The sequence below is a fragment of the Vombatus ursinus genome, unplaced genomic scaffold, assembly GCF_900497805.2.
Source record: "Vombatus ursinus unplaced genomic scaffold, bare-nosed wombat genome assembly UNPS02014779.1, whole genome shotgun sequence".
NCBI lineage: Eukaryota > Metazoa > Chordata > Mammalia > Diprotodontia > Vombatidae > Vombatus > Vombatus ursinus.
The window spans coordinates 49,023,876-49,045,219 of record NW_020954557.1 but is presented as its reverse complement, the minus strand read 5'-3'; the positions used below and the strand labels follow the sequence as shown (position 1 = coordinate 49,045,219).

The window sequence follows — 21,344 nt, the reverse complement described above, 5'->3', positions numbered from 1 at the left end:
GCTTCATAACTGGTTTCTCTACTTAGAATCTCTCCCCTCTCCTCAAAGTTTTCAAATAGCCTAAAACATGGGTCTGCCCTGCTCAAAAATCTTGCATAGTTCCCCGTTGCCAAAAAAGTGAAAAACTACATTTAAAGCTTTCACAATCTGGCTCCCAACTACCCCTCCCACTTTATCTCAGAGTACCACCTTTCATGAACTCTACATTCATAGAATTGTAGATCTAGATCTAGAAGGAATCCAACTCCCATATTTTTATGGTTGAAGAAAGTGGGTCCCAAAGAAGTTAAATGATTTCCTAATATCACTTAGCTCCAAACATCTGAAGTTGGATTGGAACCTAGGTTTCCTGACTCCAACTCCAGCACTCCATCCACTATACCAAGTTGCCTTTCCAAAATGGACTCCCAACCAAACCTAAAAACAGTAGCATTTGTCCAAATATGATACTCGATCTTCCATGTCTGAGCATCAGTAGCACAAGTCATTTTCCATGCCTAGAACGTTCCCCTCACCACGTCTCTACCTCTCAGCACCTCATCTGCCTTCAGGGTTCAACTCAGGTACTCAGGAGCCTTCTATGAAGCTGTCTTTTCTTTTCCCCACCCACCCAGCTGCTAGAGGTCTCTCTCTCTCAATTTCTCTAGTACTAAGAGTGTATGTATGTATGTATGTTGTGTTCCTCCAGAAGCATACAACAAGATTCTTGAGGGCAGAGACTGTTTCATTTTTGTCTTTGTAACCACATCACCTAGTACAATTTCTGGCATATAAGTGGTGCTTAATAAATGCATGCTGAATTGAATTTTACAAGTGATTCTCACCTTAGGACTAACACTAGACAATCGTCCCCCCACCTTCCACCCTAACCCGCCCTCCCACCAACCATCCTCTTGGTATGTGGCACACACCTACAGCTTAACAAAACACCAGTACTGTGGAGGAGAAAGATTCAAGGATAATTAACCTCAGGGAATCCAAACTGGAAAAGGACAATCTGTCCAAAACACATAGCAGACATAGCCAAGAACACCAAATCATTAATATTAAGACTAACAGGATTAAATGACTGCCAGGTAGTGAAGAGAAGACATTAAAAGGACAACAACTGATAGGCCACTTTACTGCAAAGACATAATGCAGTTACTCTGACCCTCCTATTGGGATGTGATAATTTCTTTATAAAAATAGGAACATCTGTTAAAACAAAATGAATGACAGCAAGTTAACCCTTCTGGTTTCCCAACTAGCATCTGCTACCTTCTTATTAGCTCACAAATGCCCTCAGAACCCAGCCACCTATACAGAACATATGGAATCCACGCAAACTCAGAACAGTGCTAAGGCTACAGAAGGAAGGAATACTGGTGCCAGAAGGTTTTAAAATGCATCCAAAAGTTTATCCTCAGCTTTCAGGTATTCAATGGGAGCATTCTTGAACTGTCCCTAGCTTCTGTGGTAACGGCTAATAAGTACCTGGGGTGGAGGATTAAGTGAATGAGGAGTTTAGCTAGACAGCCTCGGGAACAGTAAATAAACCACGAAACAAACTGTTAGGATAAAATCTATCATTCAGGATGGAAATAGCTGCAAAGTTTACTTGTGTTATTTTCTACTGTTGCTGGCTTCCTAAGAAGCAGATGCTCAGCCCCACAAAGTTTCCAATTTCCCTTCCTGCCTATTCAAAAAAATTCCTTCCTTTAAGGATAAAGTCACTACTTTCCTTCAGGCATGCAGTTGTCTATCAAAACCTTCTTCCTGAAGTCCTATCAGATTTTAACAAAGTATAGTGGAAAGAACGTGGATTGCAGACTCACAAACCTGGAGTTTTAATCCCAGCTGTGCTACTTATCATGCGTGACCTGGAGCAAATCAATTACCTTTCCGGATCTCAGTTTCCTCATATGACCCTTCCAGCTCTAGGTCTATTCTATGCCCTCACTCTTGTGCATAGTCTATGCCCTCACTCTTGTGCATAGTCATAGCTTTACTGGATCCTCCCTAAAAGATTTACTTCACAAAAAAATTATGTGGCCACTGGAGAAAGCAAACAAGCACTGGTCAATAGAAAACCTCACAGACTAGTGTGGATTTCTGATAGCGACACAATATCTACCCACAGATCTCAAGATCAGGCAAATCATGGACAGAAAAGTAAATTAAAGGCCAACAACTCTGATCTGATTTAGCATGGTAGACAGGGATTTGGGAGAGTTAAAGAAGTCTCTGATGCATTTGTCATTTGTAAAATGGAGCAACTATGTCTTCACCTTGAGACCAAATGAGCTCAGTCAATATTCTCAGCATTATTTGGGGATAAAATGAGAGAGCTGAATGAATTCCCATAGCAATACACTTTCCTGAATGGTCATTACCTGAGAGCTAATAAAGGTTTATTTATATATTACAAGTAGTTCTGAGAAAGGCATCAGAATAAGGAGAGGCATTAAAAACAGAAGGGGATGGCTCCTTGGCAATGCCTTCCAAAAAGGGTCTTCATTTTGTCACCGAGTTTTTGAACTTTCAGCATCATCAAGACTAGGAATGATTTTGTTGAGCAAATCTCTTCCTCCCACAAGTGATCAATGTTCACTATTCAATCAAAAGATTAGCAAGCCTAACAAAACTGAATAAAAAACTAGAAGGACAACATGATTTGTCTTAAGTAGGCTCCAGTACTGCAAAGAAACTATAAATAGTATAATCAGGCCTTGTTGAACACTATCTGGAGAAAACTGAGTATATGCATTTATTCATTTCTCAGTAACAAAGCAAAACCCCCAGAAACTGTAGAGCAGAACACCCATGTGCAAACAAATAATGAATTTTAGATTTATAATCTTTACCTGCTATTTGTACTGAACCGTCTTCGCCCAAAAGAATATTACCAGCCTTCAAATCCCTATCAGAAATAAATTAGAAGTTAATTCTACAAAGTACACATGTTATGTTATATACATTTCTTCAGGAAAGTTTTTTTTTAAAAGGCAAATATTACTAATTTGAATTGCACTTCACAAATATTATTTTGTAAATTAGGAAATGTGACCAACACTGGGATAACCAGGATATTTCAGCCATTAAATAGATTTAACTTAAATCACAAACAAATAAAGCCTTGATCTTGCATGTTGGTAATAGTCAGATCCGAAACACATAATGTTTTCATCTTATGAAACACTTCAATATGTTTTTGGGTGTGTTTTTTTTGTTTTTTGTTTTTTTATATTTCATCAGTGTAGAGACCTCCTGGGATACATTGATGGGGCATCCAAACTTAGTCTTAAAGAACTGTTTGGACCACTGGGAGGTTAAGAGATTTGCCTAGCCCCACAGTTTTGTCAAAAGTAGGGCTTGAACCCAGGTCCTTCTTGACTTCAAGGCTGGCCCTCAAGACACTATACCATGATTATCTCTTATTAAAATACTAACTAGGGGCAGCTAGGTGGCGCAGTGGATAGAGCACTGGCCCAGTGGATAGAACACTGGCCCTGAAGTCAGGAGTACCTGAGTTCTGAGTTCAAATCCAGCCTCAGACCAAACACTTGACACTTACTAGCTGTGTGAACCTGGGCAAGTCACTTAACCCCAATTGCCTTTAAAAAAAAAATGCTACCTATTTAAAACTACCTTCATTCACATCTGCCACTGAGAATAATTCCAAAATACTCTTTAAAATAACCCAATATACATCAGTTTCTGCTCTATGAGGAAACGGATTATGGCGCATATGTCTTTTCATTATCAATATCAAGTAGGAAGAATAATTTATTCATTTTAACATTTCTAGTACTTATTGTGTTTGATTAGATGAATAGTCCTAGTAACATGGCAGTACTGTTCTCTCATAAAGAAAATGTATAATTAAAATTGTTTTTACATGCAAATGGGAAAAATTTTTAAATTTTAATCAAAGAAAATGTACAAGTTGGATGGTAAAATATAAAAAGCTGGTTGGAGAAAATAGCAGTAGATGCTACAAAGTGTAAATTGATTTATTGTTCTGGGAGGGAAAAAATATTTCTAATCATATCTTGGAACAGACATAGTGGCCCATTAGATTAAACTTTACCAACAAATAGAAAGGCATTTGAATCAGGAGAATCCCTAGGGTCTTCCAGGCTGCAGTACTCTTTCAAGAACTACTGTATTATATTCAAAAAGAGGGAGATCTACCAAATATGTCCTTCCCTTTTCCCTCTCAAAAGGATACCCCTTACTCCCATCAACCCATTACAATGTTTGCAGCTGTTATCCCAGTCTTAAAAATAAAAAGAATGTCAAAAAAAAACCCTGATTTTTTTATGAGACAATCAATATTTTGATAGTCTGCAAATTAATTTTTCAATGAAAATTTGATTATCTAATCAAAGCCCTGAACAAATAAACAAAGCCAATGAAAGTAGCAATGAAATGAAGTCTAAATTTAATGAGCTTAACACATTCCTTTCCCTCACAAAAAAAATACATCATATATGTGTGTGTATATATTTCAGATGTGCACTACCTTGAAATTAATTCCCAAAGCAATGTTCTCTAAAATAAACCAGCACCTCAAAATTATAAAATAGATAACCTAACTTTGTAGGCCAATACATTTCACCCAAAATGACTCTCTAGCTTTTTCCTTAAATATTTAAACTGCAAATCAATGGTACCTTATATTATCTACAGACAATGAAACTAGAAATGTCACTAAACTTATCATGGTATGATTTACTCTGATAATCTTTAAACAAGTATCTAAATAAGAAAATCTCTACAGATATTCATACCTGTGAATTTGACCATTTCTATGGAGATAATCTAAGCCTTCCAAAACTTCTTTAAGAATTGTAGCTATTATTGATTCTTCCAGGACTCCATTCTTGTGCTCTCCTCGATTGACAATATATTTTATAATATCCAGCATTGAACCTAAATTGATAATTTAGACAATTACCTTAGTTGCCTTTTCAGAGCAGTGTAATACTAACTAGAGGGGAAAAGCTATTTATCCAAACTTAAAATATTCTCAAATGAAGACATGTGTGGATTAATACAGACTTAAACAAACAAAACGGGGAAAACTACATAATGACAATAATGTAAATTAAAACAATCCTAAAAAGTCACATTAAATGTAATAACAAATCTTGATTACAGAAGGCTTCTGATGAAACACCCTTCCCTTCCCTTCCCTTCCCTTGGCAGAGAGATGGTAGACTACAGATGCGGAATCTTGTATCCACTGTCAGAGGGGGACATTGTGTCAGTTAGTTTTGCTCAACAGTTAACTGTTTTTCTTTGTAGTAAGGGAGAGTTCTATAGAAGCAGAAGATTATAAGAAAGCGACTGCTGTGGGGGACAAAAAACACACATAAAACCCCTGATAATTTTTTGAATTTTAATTTAAAAAATTAAGCAGTGAGTTTAATTTCCAAATTTACACCAGCAGTACATTCCTCATTGTGGCTTCAAACTCACACACATTTCAAAAGAATTTTAGATTTAAACAAGGAAAACATAAATTAATAAGGCTCTTTGGCTTATTTTACTTGATCCCAGATGGCAGTACTAGAGGCAATGCATGGAAGTTTCAGAAAAGTACTGGCTCAATATAAGTAAACAAATTCTAACAAGCAGAACTGCCCAATGTCTGTCTCAGGAAAGTCATAGGTTTGCCATGACAGAAATGCTGGGAAGGTTTTCCTGACATCAAACCTTTAGCTTTCAGAGACAGAGTAATACTAGGCCCTTTCTCCATTCCTCAATGATGGAAAGGCTTCAGGATTCAAACAGGGGACAAAAAGTGAGGAAAAATACTCAAAGATAAAGCTAGGGGAGAGCTGAAAAAGGAAGGGCCACAGCTCCTCCTCAACAGTGAAATTATGGGAGCCAGAACCGATGGGTGGAAAAAAAGGTAGCCCACTACTTCAGGACCCTGGTAAACTAAGGGCTATTTTCTTTGTGGGTCATCAACACATGGCTTTGAATATACCTGAGGGGGAAAAAAGGGTTAACACACCAATCTTTATAATGAAAAACTATTCAATACAATGTTAAAGTAAACAGAGCAGTATCCCTTGGCAATGTACAACTCAGGTTTCAACACACATTAATTAATATTCAGTACCTCCAGGTCATTTATAATGGCTGTGATTACCTGGGGGTTGAACATTTCTGAGGAGTTAACAAATGGCTTCTTTAAGGCATAAAATTGGCTTGTGGCCTGCAGTGATTAACTGTGAGGATGCTGTCTCCCCATCAGACATTACTGCATTAAGCCAACCTCCTCCTTTCAATCAAGAGGCTATCAAAAGCAAATCAACAAGGCTTTCCCCTCAGAGAGAAATGTTCTTTTAAACTACATCTTCTGATAATTTAGGGAGGAAAAGGCCAAATTCCAAAGGAATTTTGTATATGGCGATGCTATACCATCAAGCTTGCAAAATAATTTCCTGGCTTTGCTGAAACAGAACAATGAGTAAGCTTCCACATCAGTCTGCACTCACAGGATTACCCGTGGAAACCTGCTTAACTTTCCTCTTACCCAAAGTCCAGTATAGCAAGGTCTCCTTTTTAACAGGGCAAGGAAATTTTCTGTCAGGTCAAAGAGCAAAAAGAAAAGGAATAGAAGTGGCTTAATGAACCTTTAGAAATTTTTATTCAGTAAAGTTTGCTTTATGGGATTAAAAATAAAAAGGCAAACTGAAAAGCAAAGTCAGGAGATAAAACCTGAGACTTGGACAGGGTATTTGATCCTGTTAAGAGTCCCAGGCCCTAGGAAATCCTCCAGATTTTCTTGCAAGATAGTTCATACAACCAGAGGCAAGACAATCTTGGCATCCAAAGATGCACTGATAGAGCTTCTTCTCTCTCCTCTATTTTTCTCCCTTTAAAAAAAAGGAGAAATTAGCAAGCCAAGTGGGCACTCAAGGAAACAATGACTAATAGGATTGGCTGGAACCCAGAACAAAGCTGAGCTAGACTCACCTAGATTCTTCACAAGTCTGCCAAAGTAGATCCAAGGAAGTTACAGCTCCTTGGTTTATTTCATTTCTGGGCCTCTTTGGTTCCAAGACTGACTTTGCCTTCTTTTAAATTTGGACAGCTCCCTGCTTCCTCTCAGGGGGCCTGGGCTCAGTCCTAGCAATTACATAAACTCAGCTACAGCCCGCTTGGCTTTGCCTAAGCAATCCTAAAATGTTCTCTCTTCCTGGGTATGGGAGCTCAGCATCTGAACCAGAGGGAGGTCTATGGAAAAGACACTGATGTGAGGGAAACATCAAGAAAGACTGCCCTCCAAGCTGGAGAGGCAAAGTCCTTGTCATTTCCCAATATCACAACACTTCATTCCAGCTCTGCGGGTCACAACCATCCAACTTAAGTTCTTTATGTAGCTACTGTTTCATTCAGTGAAGATATTTCTAGAAATACAGATCATAATCCTCGTACCACTCAGCAGAGAATTTCTTGAGTTGCTATGGTCAGGAAAAAAAATCATAACCTAGTGGGCAACTTTCTGATGGTGAACCTCTCAAGAACCCACTGCCAGGCCTTCACTTACAGCTTTTTCAGCTTGGGAGGATGTTCTAAACCTTGTACTCAATTATTGCCATGGTCTTTAAGAACCCAGGGTTACTGCTGTGCCATAGTAAGGCACAGTGGCCAGTTTAGAAGAATGACAACATGCTACACGTTGGAAAAATCTTAACTCTATGTCCCAGAGTCCCCCGAATATAAACAACTTACCTCCACTCAATAATTTCATAACCAGCCAAAGCTCATCCTTCACAACAAAAGAGGTGTAATAGGTCACGACGTTGGGATGGCTGCATTGGCTCATGGCTTGGATTTCTTTCTATAAAGAAAGCAAAACATGACACACTACCGTGGTGGGGAAAGGCAATCTTTCTGTTTGTTTGCTAGAGTGATTACATATTCCTGAAGCATCAGTTAGACTGAGACATTACAATGATTTTCTAAGATGCGGAACCAAATTTTTACTCTTGCCCAGAAACAAAAAAATACTAAACCACAGAATGCTGGACGAGAAACAGGAGGCCTAAGTTCTAGTTGAAGCTCCACCGATAATAAACACTAACACTTAGTACTTTAAAGTTTCAAAAGCATTTTATGTATATTAACTCATTTAAACCTCAGAACAAGCCTGTAAGGTACTTAGGACATTTTCAAGATGAGGATAACTGATTTGTCCTTGTTCATATAGCTATTAAATATCAAGAGTAGGATTTGAACCCAGGTCTCTCTGAGCATGCCTTCTTAACTATCACTTGCATGCCTTAGCTTCTCTTATCCAAAGGTGGATATACACCGATACACATATACATATGTAAAAGTTAATAATACTACTACTAATAATAGCAGCTAACATTTATATAAGGCAGCTAGGTGGCACAGTGGATAAGAGCCTGAAGTCAGGAAGATTCATCTTTCCGAGTTCAAATCTGGCCTCAGACACTTACTAGTCAGGTGACCCTAGGCAAGTGAGTTACCCCTATTTGCCCCAGTTTCCTCATCTGTAAAATGAGCTGAAGAAGGAAATGGCAAACCACTCTAGTATCTTTGCCAAGAAAAACCCAAAAGGGGTCATGAAGAGTGGGATACGATTGAAAACAACTAAACATTTATATAGTACTATGTTTCAGGCACTATGGTAGGTACTTTACAATTATCCTCACAACCTTGGGCAGAAGGTGCTGTTATTTTCCCCATTTTAGAGATGAGTAAACTGAGGCAAACAAAGTGACCTGCCCAGCCTCACAAAGCATCTGAGGCCAGATCTAAACTCAGGTCTTCCTGATTTCCAGACTGGTGCTCTATCCAATTTTTTATCTTTCTGTCTGTCTGTCTGTCTCACTCTCTCTCTTCTCACACACACACACACACACACACACACACACACACACACACATGCATGTACATATGTGTATATATGTAAAACAACAATAACATGTTTATAACATTGTCCCTGAAATACTAAGATTTCCTAAATTATTAAACAAAGATAACGCTACCCTGTCTGCATTTGTTAAAGGTAGGAAGGAAATAAGTATACATTTTACGAAGATTATTTAACAAAGCCAATGGAGATATAGCATTAAAACTTCTCTATAACTGAGAAGTTAGTGGTTTGCCCATTATCACATGACTTGGATGAGTTTGAGGCCAGACTCGAATCCAGGTCTTCCTAAATCCAGGCCTAGTGCCCTATGCATTCTGCAATAACAGTCTGCCCATTCCCCTCTGAGGACAAGGACATATTTACTTTTGTAACTGTATCATTAGTGTTTACAAACGTCACACGTAGGGGCAGCTAGGTGGCACAATGGATAGAGCACCAGCCCTGGAGTCAGGAGGACCTGAGTTCAAATCCGGCCTCAGACCAAACACTTGACACCTACTAGCTGTGTGATTCTGGGCAAGTCACTTAACCCCAACTGCCTAAAAAAAAAAAAGAAATGTCACACATAAGGCATTTAATTTATTGATTGACTGACGAATTGGTTAAATCAAGGCTAATCAGAAATGTTTGTTTAAATGTGTACTATTAAATGTTAATAGACCAGCATAACCTAGGTTCTTGAGATTTTTCTCTTTATAATTAATACTAACACTAAATCTCTTTAGCACATGCTTCAAAGATTACTGTAGTAAGTATGACTGTCAAATAACTATACCTATAAAAGATAAATATAAGGAAGAAAGAATTGCTTTTAAATAATTATGAGCTCCTACTATAATGGGGAAATGTAGTACTGCTTTCTATTTCTATTTATTATGCAACATATTCCTGTCTCTTTCACCTCCTCTCTGCCCTTCCACAAAACTAAATAATTTCAGCTTTTCTAAATCTGATACTTTTCAATTCAGGCAACTTCTGTCCTTTAAACAAGATCTGAAACCTGAGGTCCAGTTTCCGTCTGTTTCTGGTGTTAGGTTTGGGAGATGAGAAGACAATTTTGTAAGAAGAAATGGAAGCCTGCCCAGGACATTCCTTTTTTAACTCACTCTGACATCTGTTAATTGTTGAGGATGGCCCATTTAAAGTTTTGCAGCATGAAATGGAGTCCAGTTCAAACAGGCATCCCCTGCTGTTCACAGAAACATGAGCAATGTTTTCTTGAACATGCAGAGTTCACATTTCTAATCATTTTATGCTAAATGCAAATGAATACAGGCAACAGTCACCCTCATTCTAGCTATAAACAACTAAACTTTTAAATCATTAAACACAATGGCCCATAAACAGTTCTACTGCCCATCTGCTCTTCAGAAAGTAAAGTCTTAGTACGAAAACAGGGTTGGGCCTGAGTCAGGAAAACACTTGTTCCAGCCCTTTTCTTTCAGACAGCCAATATCACTTCCTAGGGAAAGTATCTGGTTCTCTGACATTGGAAGCAGTGAAGAACAGCGGGTGTCCATGTGCACAAACGAGTGGGTGTTTTAGGGAAGGAGCCTTAAGGGAACAGAGCAAGCTTTTACAGGCATCCCACAACCTACAAATCATCACATTTCTTTCCAGGAGAACTTCTGGCATTTGGGAATCCAGCTGAATATTTGAGTGTTCTGAAGTTTTAGGGGAAAGTACCAGTTCACCTCTACCAGAACAAAAGACGGGTAGAGGAAGAAAGGAAAAATAAAGATGAAGGATCACTCTGGGACAATCCAGCTTCCTCTTCCCTCTCCATCAAGTTGATAAACATCCTCTAGCCCACAAGATCTTAACTGGGATTCCAAGACCTCCAATGGGTCTATGAATAGTTTTCAAGAGTTACATGAACTTAGATGGGGAAAAAAAAATTATACCTTCATTTTTATTAACCTTTGGTCTGCTATGTGTTTTATTTTATATATTTAAAAACATTATCCTGCAAAGAAGAATAGATTTTACCAGCCTGCCAAATGGGTCCATAGCACAAAAAGAGGTTAAGAATCCCTGAACTCTAACCCTTCTCCCCACACTAACCACTTAACTATTAATTTTAAGGGGGGGAGGGGGAGAGCGGGACACATCTAGGTGGTGCAGTAGATAGAGCACTGGCCCTGGAGTCAGGAGGACCTGAGTTCAAATCCAGCCTCAGACACTTATTAGTTATGAGACCCTGGACAAGTCTTTTAATCATAACTGATGCCCTCCCAAAAAAAAAAAAAAAAAAGAAATTAATAGAACTGGAAGGCAGTAGAGCACAGTACGAAGAATACTTGCTCTGAAGTCAGAGGGTTCAGATCTTGCTTCTAACACTACCAGTGTGACCATACATAAGTCATGTCATTCCCCAGGCATGCTTCAGTTTGCTCACGGAGATAATGAATTGGCTGGACTAGATAACCCTTAGGTCTTTTCCCAGCTCTAGATTTATAAAAGCCCATGTCACTATGAGATAAGCCTCAGATTCTTCATTTATACATTGAGGGGCCTGGACTAACTGCCCTTGGAGGTCCCTTTCAGATCTGAATCTGCGATCTAACGACTGATATCCAAAGCTATGAATAATAATAACAATAGTAATAACAATAGTTTACCTTTATATAGATATTTTCTTAACAACAAGACTGTCAGAGTAGATAATGCAATTATTATCCCCATTTTACAGATGAGGAAATTGAGGCTGAGAGGTTAAACAACTTGTCTACAATAACACAATTAAGAAGAGACTACGCTAGGATTCCATGTCTCTACTGATTTCAAACCCAGTACTTTTTTTTTTTTTGGTGAGGCAATCAGGGTTAAGCGTCTTGCCCAGGGTCACAAAGCTAGTAAGTATCAAGTGTCTGAGGCCTGATTTGAACTCAGGTCCTCCTGACTCCAAGGCCTGAGGTCTATCTACTGCGCCACCTAGCCGCCCCTCAGTACTTTTTCTTTTACTACACAATACTGATCACTGAGGGAAATGGTCTAATCTATGATATAGCTGAATAGCTAAAAAACAAACTCCAAAAGACTTCTTACTCCAATGTCTCATCACGCATAAACAAAATCTGGAGATCTCAAAGGCTTTCCAAGTAGAATGCAAGTTGTGAGAGCTTCTACTATGACGGAATGGCTTCAAGCAAGGCCACAGACTGAGTCTGCTTTCCCAAGACCTGCCTACCTAACTACATATAGAGAGGCCCATCGCTATAAAGTGGCCACTTGGTGATAAGTTGGTGCTAGCAATCTGTGAAACAAAGAAAAAAGCAAGATGGCCCTTAATCCTGCGTGGTACCCTTTAACCTCTATAGCAACCGTGACAAAGTGGTGCAAAAGGGGCTGGGAGCACCAAGAATAAAAGTTTTGAGACCATCTATAAATTTTAACTTAGATGTTGGTAAAAGTAGGACCGGTGCTGAATGACCAACAAGGAGAACCAAAGGAACTGCACCCTATCACTCCTGTTGTTCTTGCTATAGACAAAAGCAGAAAGAAGTTGCAGACGAACAGAAAGATTGTTCACAGCTTCTCCTTGGAGAGGCAAATAAAGAGGCTGGCTGAGTTGGTGTTATGACAGATCCCAAGGCAACAAAAAATGTTATAGCAGGAGACATTCTCACATTGCAGTGCTTGGGATAAGTGCTTGCAAAAAGACCACCACAAAAATAGCTGCAAATTATGTTGCAAAAGATAAAGAGGGAAGAAAAATTAAGTCGATATGCTTGGTGACATCAATGTAAAGGTAGGAAGAGGAGACGACAAAGAGAAGTTGTGTTGGAAAATATGATACAGGAACAAGGAATGAGAAAGCCCAAAGATTTGTGTGTACTACACAAAAGCCTCATGATTATGCAACACAAATGCTTTCTTCAAGAAAAGAATCAAAAAGTATTGGATATGGCAGGCATCAAATGACATCACAAAAAAAATCTGATTATAACACAGGAAATGATTCATTCATCACTGATTGGGAGTCATTCCTGAAGCAGCTATTTTATGTACAATTAGATCACCCACTTGTTAGTGGGTGCAAAGATCAAAACAGTGCAAAGTCAGAAGAAAGAATAAATGGGGGGGGTGATGTGCACTGAAAACAACTCTATTCTGATCTATTTCTATGTTATTAATGACAAAAATGGGAGACAAAAGAAAAGTCAGGCATTAACTGCAATAATTTTTACATGGAAGTTTAACCAAAGTAAATCAACTGCTATAAGAACACCCAAAGAACCTAAAAAACAATTTGGTCAACGTGCAAACAATTTGGACCAATGCATTAATGTATTGTACTTGATAAATGGAGAGATATGGCAGCCAAGAGCAAAATCAATTTAAAATATAAACTTGTTGATAAAAAAGAAAAGTAGACGATAAATTATCAATCAATAAGTACTTAATAAGTGCCTACTATTTCCCAGGCATTGTGCTAAGAAGTGGCAATACAAAGACAAAAGATGAAATCATCATTACTCTCAAAGAGCAGTATCACCTCATAAAACAGTAAGAAGCAGTGGAGCAGAAAAATGAGAAGCTCATCTTAGCAAGGTTCCTACCTAAGACATAAAATGAATAAATGAATGAATGGAAACAGGGCAATTAAAAAAAGAAAAAATAGAAAAGATCTGCAAATCAAGGACAGTGGAATCCTGACAACTGAACTCTAACATCTTAGGCCAAGAAAATAAAAAGGTAGAAAGGGCACTAAAGAAATCAAACATGACCCAGCTGAATTAGACCAAATGTACAGAGAAAAGAATCATGCTAAAGGCAACACAATTGTGAGGGCATTGAGGGATCATCTCACAAATTATGTCAAAAAGGTCAACATACCAAAAACTTGGAAAAATCTTAGACCTCATTGAATACTCCAAAAAAGGCAGCCAAGAGAACAGCAACTACTACTGATCAATACATCTACTTTTCTATCTATGTAAAAATTTTATAAGAATAAGCTACTCACAAACTAAACTATCGTGAAGGTACTAGTTAAGAATAGACAAGCTTTTATTCCACAGTAGATTAAAGTTTACCATCACACAACTGACTGAAAAATATACTACAAGATACTACCAAAGTATCAAGTCTGATCATGTCATTTTCCAACTCAATAAATTCCAACACCTCTAAGACCAAATATAAATTTCTGTTTGGCATTTAAAGTCCTTTATAATCTGCTCTAACTCTCCTCTTTCCAGTGTTCTTATACGTTATGCCCCATCACATACTGAGTTCCAGCAATACGGGACTCCTTGCTATTCCTTGAAGAAAATGTTCCATCTCCCATCTCCGGGCATTTTCACTGGCCGTTCCCCAAGCCTGGAATGGTCTCTCACTTATCATTTCTGACTCCTGGCTTCCCTGGCTTCAAGTCTCAACTAAAATTCCACCTTCTATAGGAATCCTCCAATCCCCCTTAATTCTAGTCTCTTCCCTCTGTTAATTATCTCCAACTTATCCCACATATATTTTGCTTATATATAGTTGTTTGTATGCTGTCTCTCCCATTAGATTATAAGCTCCTTGAGGGCAGGTATTGTCTTATGCCTTTATTTGTATTCCCACCTACCTAGCACAGTGTTTATTGATTTATTATTTTTTATTGATTATAAGAAAGCATTAGATTCACTTGAGCAAAATGCCACCTTAAAGGCTTTTTTCCAACATCTTCCTATCCATATATCAAATTAAAACAGAACAATAGAGATAATCTTATCCAATGACCCTCTAATCATTATTATCAGGTAAGATAGATATGCTAGAGATATTCAAGACTGATAAGGGACATTGAGCACAGAGTCCAAGGGATTCCATATACATATTAAGACCCTTCTGATGATGAAATCATGCTGGCTGCATCAAGCTCCAGAACAACAACAAACTTCCTGGATGAGATGTCTACTCAAAAGAATTTGGCTTCATCATTCACGTAGGAAAAAACATGTAGATGAAGAATGTTTATTGTTTAGATTACAACACGTAGTTTTGGAAGACAGCCAAAAGAGGTGGTCTACCAGTAGATACATCCTATACAGACACTGCAAATACACAAAGTGGGCCCAGAGTAAAAGCAGGAAGACAGTGGACTAGATTGCTTCTGAGAAGGTACAAAGCTCCGTTAACAACCCCAAACTTCTCTTGGAAACTAAAGTCCATCTTTGAAATACTTCATTCTTCTTTAAATTCTACTATTATTTCTGTATTTCTGCAAATCATGGAATATCATAATCACCTAAGATTTTAAAATTAGTACATCATTCAGAGAACAATAAAGAAGTTCATGATGGGTATTGGCAAGATATAACACATAACAAACAAAGAACTCCAAAGAGCAAAAAAAAGGAGGTTATCAAAGATCTGCGTTATCAAAAATGAAAATGGGTTAATCATACGACAAAAGCAAAATATAACCAGTGGATAGCCCATCAATGTCATCTTATCAACGTTATCCTAACAACGTCAGGAAAAAGCTAGTTCCCATAACGCTGTGTGAACCCTCTGTGGCAAACTGATGGAAGGAAAGGATGACCAAGAATGTATTGGTTGTGGTCTATGTCCACAATTATGAGATTGCTGAGCCATGTAAGTCTTGGAACAGGAATGGGGAACGGGGGACAATCTGCTATTCTCTAAGACTGACACTCATTTTGACTGCTACAAACCCTAATCCTGACATTTTCTAAATTCCACATCTTGGGCAAGTCACAATGTCTCTGAACCTTAATTTGTATAAGGGGGATAATCCTTGTACTATCCTTGATCTGACTCAAAAGGCTAAAAAAAGAGGCCCATGGATTCTAGTACAAATAAAAAGGGGTAATATATGTAAAAAATTTTTTAACTCTAAGGAACTGCAGCAATGTGAACTAATGCTATTATCTTTCAAATATTGGAGGCTGTTGGGATGTTCAGATTTACAATTCCATGTTAATATACATGGTGTCCAAAAAGTCTTAGTATACTTTAAAATTTTACATTTAAAGCTAGATTTCTGGGACTTGAGTCTAAAAATCTTAGTCACATCTGGATGAGAAACTCTATCAATATGTCTTTAATTACCAATTTTAAAAATATGTTACAACCACGCGCCCCCCCACCCCAAACCACCACCACCACAAGACATCGGATAAAAGTTCAGGGAGGAATTCTGTTCTTCTGAAGGATAGAATTAAGGCAATCTGGACAATTTAAATGTTCTTTATTGATTCCAAGAGCAATACCCTTCCCCCTCATGCTCTGATCAGATTAAAATAATGATCAGACTAAAAGAAAGAAGTCTTTGATGACATCATTTAAAAGAAGTATCTCTTGGATTCATCTTTGACCAAGCAGAAAAGCACATCCTTAGTGCATGTGTTCTTTAACTATTTTGTGCCCTAGAAACCTTTGGTATCTGGTGAAACCTATGGACCCCTTCGAGGAAGATTGTTTTTAAATGAATAAAATAAAATGCACAGGAGTAAAAAGGAAACCATATTGAAATAATCAAAAAAAATTTTGTTAAGAACTCTTGCCTTACAGGGAGTGCTCAAAGAAAAGGATTCAGGTTTTAGGACAAGTATTCTTCAGTCTGCATCAATATTTTAAGTTTTAATAAGACTGTCAACTAAAACTGAACCACTGCTCAATCCTGACTATAGAATTTTGTGTGTTGTTTCAGAATACTATAAACTGTTCGTTCCAATATGGCTTGTAAAAGGGAAAGTTTTCAAAGAAATGGACTAACTGCCCATCTTTGGACACTTTTGAAGCAGAAAGATTTCAAATTAGTTTAAATTAATAAAAACTGTTTCTAGAAAATCTGTGCTTAAAATGCAGAGTAAAGAATTTTCTTCCACATATGCCAGAGAGGCAGTGAATAGAGAACAAGCCTCAAGAAGAGGAGACGGGTTGAAATTCAACTTCGGACACAGACTGGCTCTATGGCCCTGCACCAGTCATGAAACCTTAGAGCTCTAGGCCAGTAACATCAAACCCAAATAGAAACAGGGCTTGCAGGCCACATATTGACTTAGAAAACCACATATTTACATTATCTAAATTCTATCGTATTTTTATTTATTTTGTTAAATATTTCCTAATTATAGTCTAATCTGGTTTGGGTGGGACTCAGGAGTTTTGCAGGGCCTGCCTGTTTGACATTTATTTTCTAGACAACTCCCTAAGATTTTAAGTTGCAAAGAAGGTCCAAGCTTGCATTGAAAGAGGTAGTTTACTGCCCTAGAAGTTCCCTATGCTCAAGAAATCACAGGTCTAAGCCCTAAATGAACCACATTTGTTGTTCATTTGTTTCAGTCACTCCTCGGGACCTAATTTGAAGTTTTCTTGGCAAAGATACTGGATTGGTTTGCCATTTCCTTCTCCAGCTCATTTTACAGAACAGGAACTGAGGCAAACAGGGATAAGTGACTTGCCCAAGGTCACACACCTAGTAAGTATCTGGGGCCAGATTTGAATTCAGGATAAGGTCTTCCTGACTTCAGACCTGGCATTCTACCCAAACCATATAGTGGACATTTAATAAATAATGGTTGCCTTCCTTCTTCTCTTCATTGTTTCCTTCTATTTAGAAGAATTTTTTTTAATTATTTTCTAAAGCAAACAAAAAAACAAAACAAAACTGAACAATATGAATGTCATCACACAAAGAAAAACACTAGGCTTTCTTTTTTCTTCAATAACAAAAGTTCCTTTGATAACAAAAATGTTCAGAAGAAAAACTAAGTAAGGCTTTCACAAGTGGAACATACTGAAAACACCATGGAGAATGACAACGATATCCCCAAAGTATCATAAATTGACAAAGAAGAGCTATTAAGGTCACCTTTAATCTAATTAAGAGACTCAGGACTAACTACAGGAATTCTAAGCTAAATTCTGGGGACCCTGTCATTTCATAAATGTGTGGCTGGTACTATCATCTGAATGAAAAAAAGCTTTCTTACTGAAGGTTACATATGAACATTAATAAAACCCCAAATCAGTGACACAAGGATTTAAATACAGGGAAACTGTCCCCTACTCCCATGTCCCCTCCCCATGAAGACACACAGCTTCTATCACCAATCTCAGAGTACTGATTCTGGTCTACAAATATTTAGTACTCACTATGCCAGGTCATGTTCTCTTCACAAGGGAGCAGACCAGTGAGAAAAAGAGGGAAAACACACGCAGCTGCTATGAAGGTTTCTAGTCAACCTCACTAAGGTGAGTGTATGTGGGCAGGTGGGAGGGTAGATTGTAATGGATTTTAAAACGGGAGGGGGGGGAGACCCCAGTCAACAAAGTTACCAAACTCTGTAGTGAAACCACTAACTTTGAAATGATCTGTTTGCTTGTAATCAATGAACTGATACAAGGGAAATAAAAAATCTGTTGTGCTTCTATGCTCTAAAAAATGTCTTACTTATACCACGATTCTAAAATGTAATGAAAAATATATGAAGGAAGAAAACTACAGTAAATACAAGATTGGAGGCATTAGTAAAATGCCTACTGATACAATGCTGAGTTTCCTAAACCAAGGCTTGATATTAAAAACTTCCTGCTACTGTTTGTACTAAGTAGGCAGGGCAAATGAATAAAAAAGATATAAAAAATACAAATCCAATCCAAAAGTGTGAAAACCCAGGGAAGACAGACAGACAGACACACACACACACACACACACACACACACACACACACACACAAAAGGAGACAAAAGGATCTGTTGATTTTTTTCTAATTTTTTTTTAAGAGGAAAATTTTGGATCATGAAATTATTTAGAAGGGAAAATGTTTTTACAGTGTTAGTGTTGTGGTCTTTAATGCCACAAAATGATTTCTAAAAATTATGTAAATCAATTTGTGAAAAATTACTAGCTGTATTAAATCATTCTAATTCCCCAAAAGCTGGAAGCCAATGACACAGGATAGCTTTGAAATAAAAAAGCAAAACTACATTTCTGCCTCCAGGGGGCAGTGCTCTTTTCTGCAGCTCCATTTCTATAAAGAATTTTCTGCATCTGCTTGACGCTGTAGAGGACACCAAGGATACACTTTGTTTTACTAAAATATTAATTTAATGACATTGTTTCTCCTTTTCTCAAGTTTTTGCCTGCTTCTCATTAACTTGGAAAACAAAAGTGACCCTAAATTACTAAAAGGTTCCACAGCTTGAAACAAAAAAGTAAAAGCAAATTTGCAATTGTTACCTAGAAAAACTATATTTCTAAATATCCTAAACAGGCTTTTTGAAAAGCAAACGAAGCTACTCAATATTATATTTATGTTCCTCAACTAAGAAAGTGAGTTCAGAACTCTAATAGATATAATATATAATATGTATTATATAGATATATAATATATAATAGATATGATATATGATAATATATAATATATAATTAATATACATATTTAAATTGGCATTCTTAAATAAAGCAAGAACTTCCCTTTTCTCATTTAAAAAAAAAAGTCTCTTTTATCCCCTTCCTTTCGTCTTCCATTGAAGGCAAGGATTCTTATTTTTGTCTTTGTGCCTCTAGTATCCATTTTGAGGTCTTTTTAAAGTTCTTGGCAAAGCAAAAATGCTATTTGTTTTGAAAAAAATACAAAAAGTATCCCTTTTTTTTACAAAGGAGGAAAGAAGAAAGCATAGGACTTCAAAATGTCCTAAAATCTTTGATCTCTAATTCTTGCCCTGCTAAATTCTGAATAGAGATCGACAGGCATATGTATATGTGTATATAGAACATTTTTGTATACATATAATGTATATATATGCTTACATGTATACGTACACACGTGTGTGATCCTATATTATCTAGAGCAGAAAGGGAATTCTAAGACCAACCAGTACAACTCTTTCATTTTACATATGAGGAAACTGAGGCCCATGAGGGGTAAGTGACTTCCCTAAAGTCAAACAGGTTGGGATTACCAGAGACAGGGTTTGAGCCTGGGTCCTCTAACTCCAGAGCAAAAACTCTTCCTGCTATATCATAAAATAATTTTAGTGCCATGAGCCAAATGATACATATAGCATAAATTTAATGAAGGAGCACTAACATGCAGACTGTAGTCAGTACAGTCTTATGGCCATAGGTGTATTACATATACCTATATAATATATAAATGGCTATCCAGGAATGGTTACCATTGATTAGCAAAGTAGCAACAGGAACTTTTCCATTTCTCCTGCTACTGCAGTGTTTCTTCAAAATTTTTCTTCTCCCCCCTTCCCTCCATATATTAACTTGATAACTGGACCAGGACCACCCTATCCCTACCCCTAGCTTCTCACCTTCCCCCCAGAGATGCTTGTACTTTGTGCTGTCAGGGTTGACCACGGATCTCAAAAAATGTCTCACTATGTTAAAGGCATCTCAAACCAGCAATATAGGGGCGGAGGAGAGGAAAAAATGAATCAAATACAATATACTGTGGAATGTTTGTTAGTCAATTCAATGACCTTATTTCATTTCTTCTTCCCTGTACAACAAACTCTATTCTAACCCAAAGATGAAATGTCCAGTAAACTAGAGACTCAGGATCCTTTGAAATATAAAATATTATTAGCTCCATCCAGAGAACTCAACGATTCATCATCATCACAAATGAAGTACTTCTGTCTTTCCTTAAATTATTTAAATGAAAAAAATGAAAAGGAAGAATGAGAAAGCATACAGGAGTGAAACTTTCTACCCAGTGTATTTCCTGTAACTTTTCGCAGTTTAAACAATCCTTCCCCACCACCACCACCACCACCAAGAGAACCTCAAAAGATCAAGGACAGGATGACAGATAAGAAGCTGAGATATTAGAGCAGCTACCCACAAGGGATGGCAATGAAAATGGAGGTGGGCAGACCAGCCTCTATGTATTCCCCAGAAAAGACTAGAGCAGAGAGATGGCCCAGACTTCACAGTGTCCCCATCACGCAGCTGCCCCCAATATCACATAGTGCCACACTCAAAGGGAAACTTACTAAGTTCAAGTGTTTCACTGAATGAAAGGCATGCAATGTGAGAGAGAGGAGGAGGAAGGGTGGTAAAAATGTGTCAAATACAATGCACAACTGACATGTTTGTTACTCAATTCATGAACAAACAGTTTCTCTCTTTCCAGTTCAGAACCTGAAGAAACATCTTCCACATTCCCATGGGTGGCTGGAAGTTAGGGTAATCTCTACTCCCGCTGTGTGAGTATAAGGGGGGGAGGGGGTTAGAGCTAAAAAGAACATTCAAGACCATCTGTTAAGAGTAGGAGAGCCTCCAATCTTGCTGCTATGACTTTTTCAGGAAAAAATGCGAGCCAGCCTCAGGTTTATGTAGCCTTACTTATAACATTGTTCCATTGAGGAAATGCACTCTGAGCACCAAACTACTGAGGAAACAAACTTTTAAAATAATGTGTACTCCAAACTTGCAGGTTCCTCAATGTAGGAAATG

The 21,344-nt window shown here is 37.7% G+C and overlaps 1 protein-coding gene across 3 annotated transcripts in view; it reads right to left on the bottom strand.

Annotated features, from left to right (window-relative positions):
• STK39 (serine/threonine kinase 39) overlaps positions 1-21,344 on the bottom strand; it is a 317,622-nt gene that overhangs the window by 206,826 nt on the left and 89,452 nt on the right. For all 3 annotated transcript variants that reach the window (XM_027865926.1, XM_027865927.1, XM_027865928.1), the window contains exons 3-5: positions 7,735-7,843; positions 4,776-4,917; positions 2,847-2,902 (exon numbers count right to left, since the gene is read on the bottom strand). In XM_027865926.1, coding sequence (XP_027721727.1) covers positions 2,847-2,902; positions 4,776-4,917; positions 7,735-7,843 — 307 coding nt within the window. The remainder of the gene's footprint in view (positions 1-2,846; positions 2,903-4,775; positions 4,918-7,734; positions 7,844-21,344) is intronic.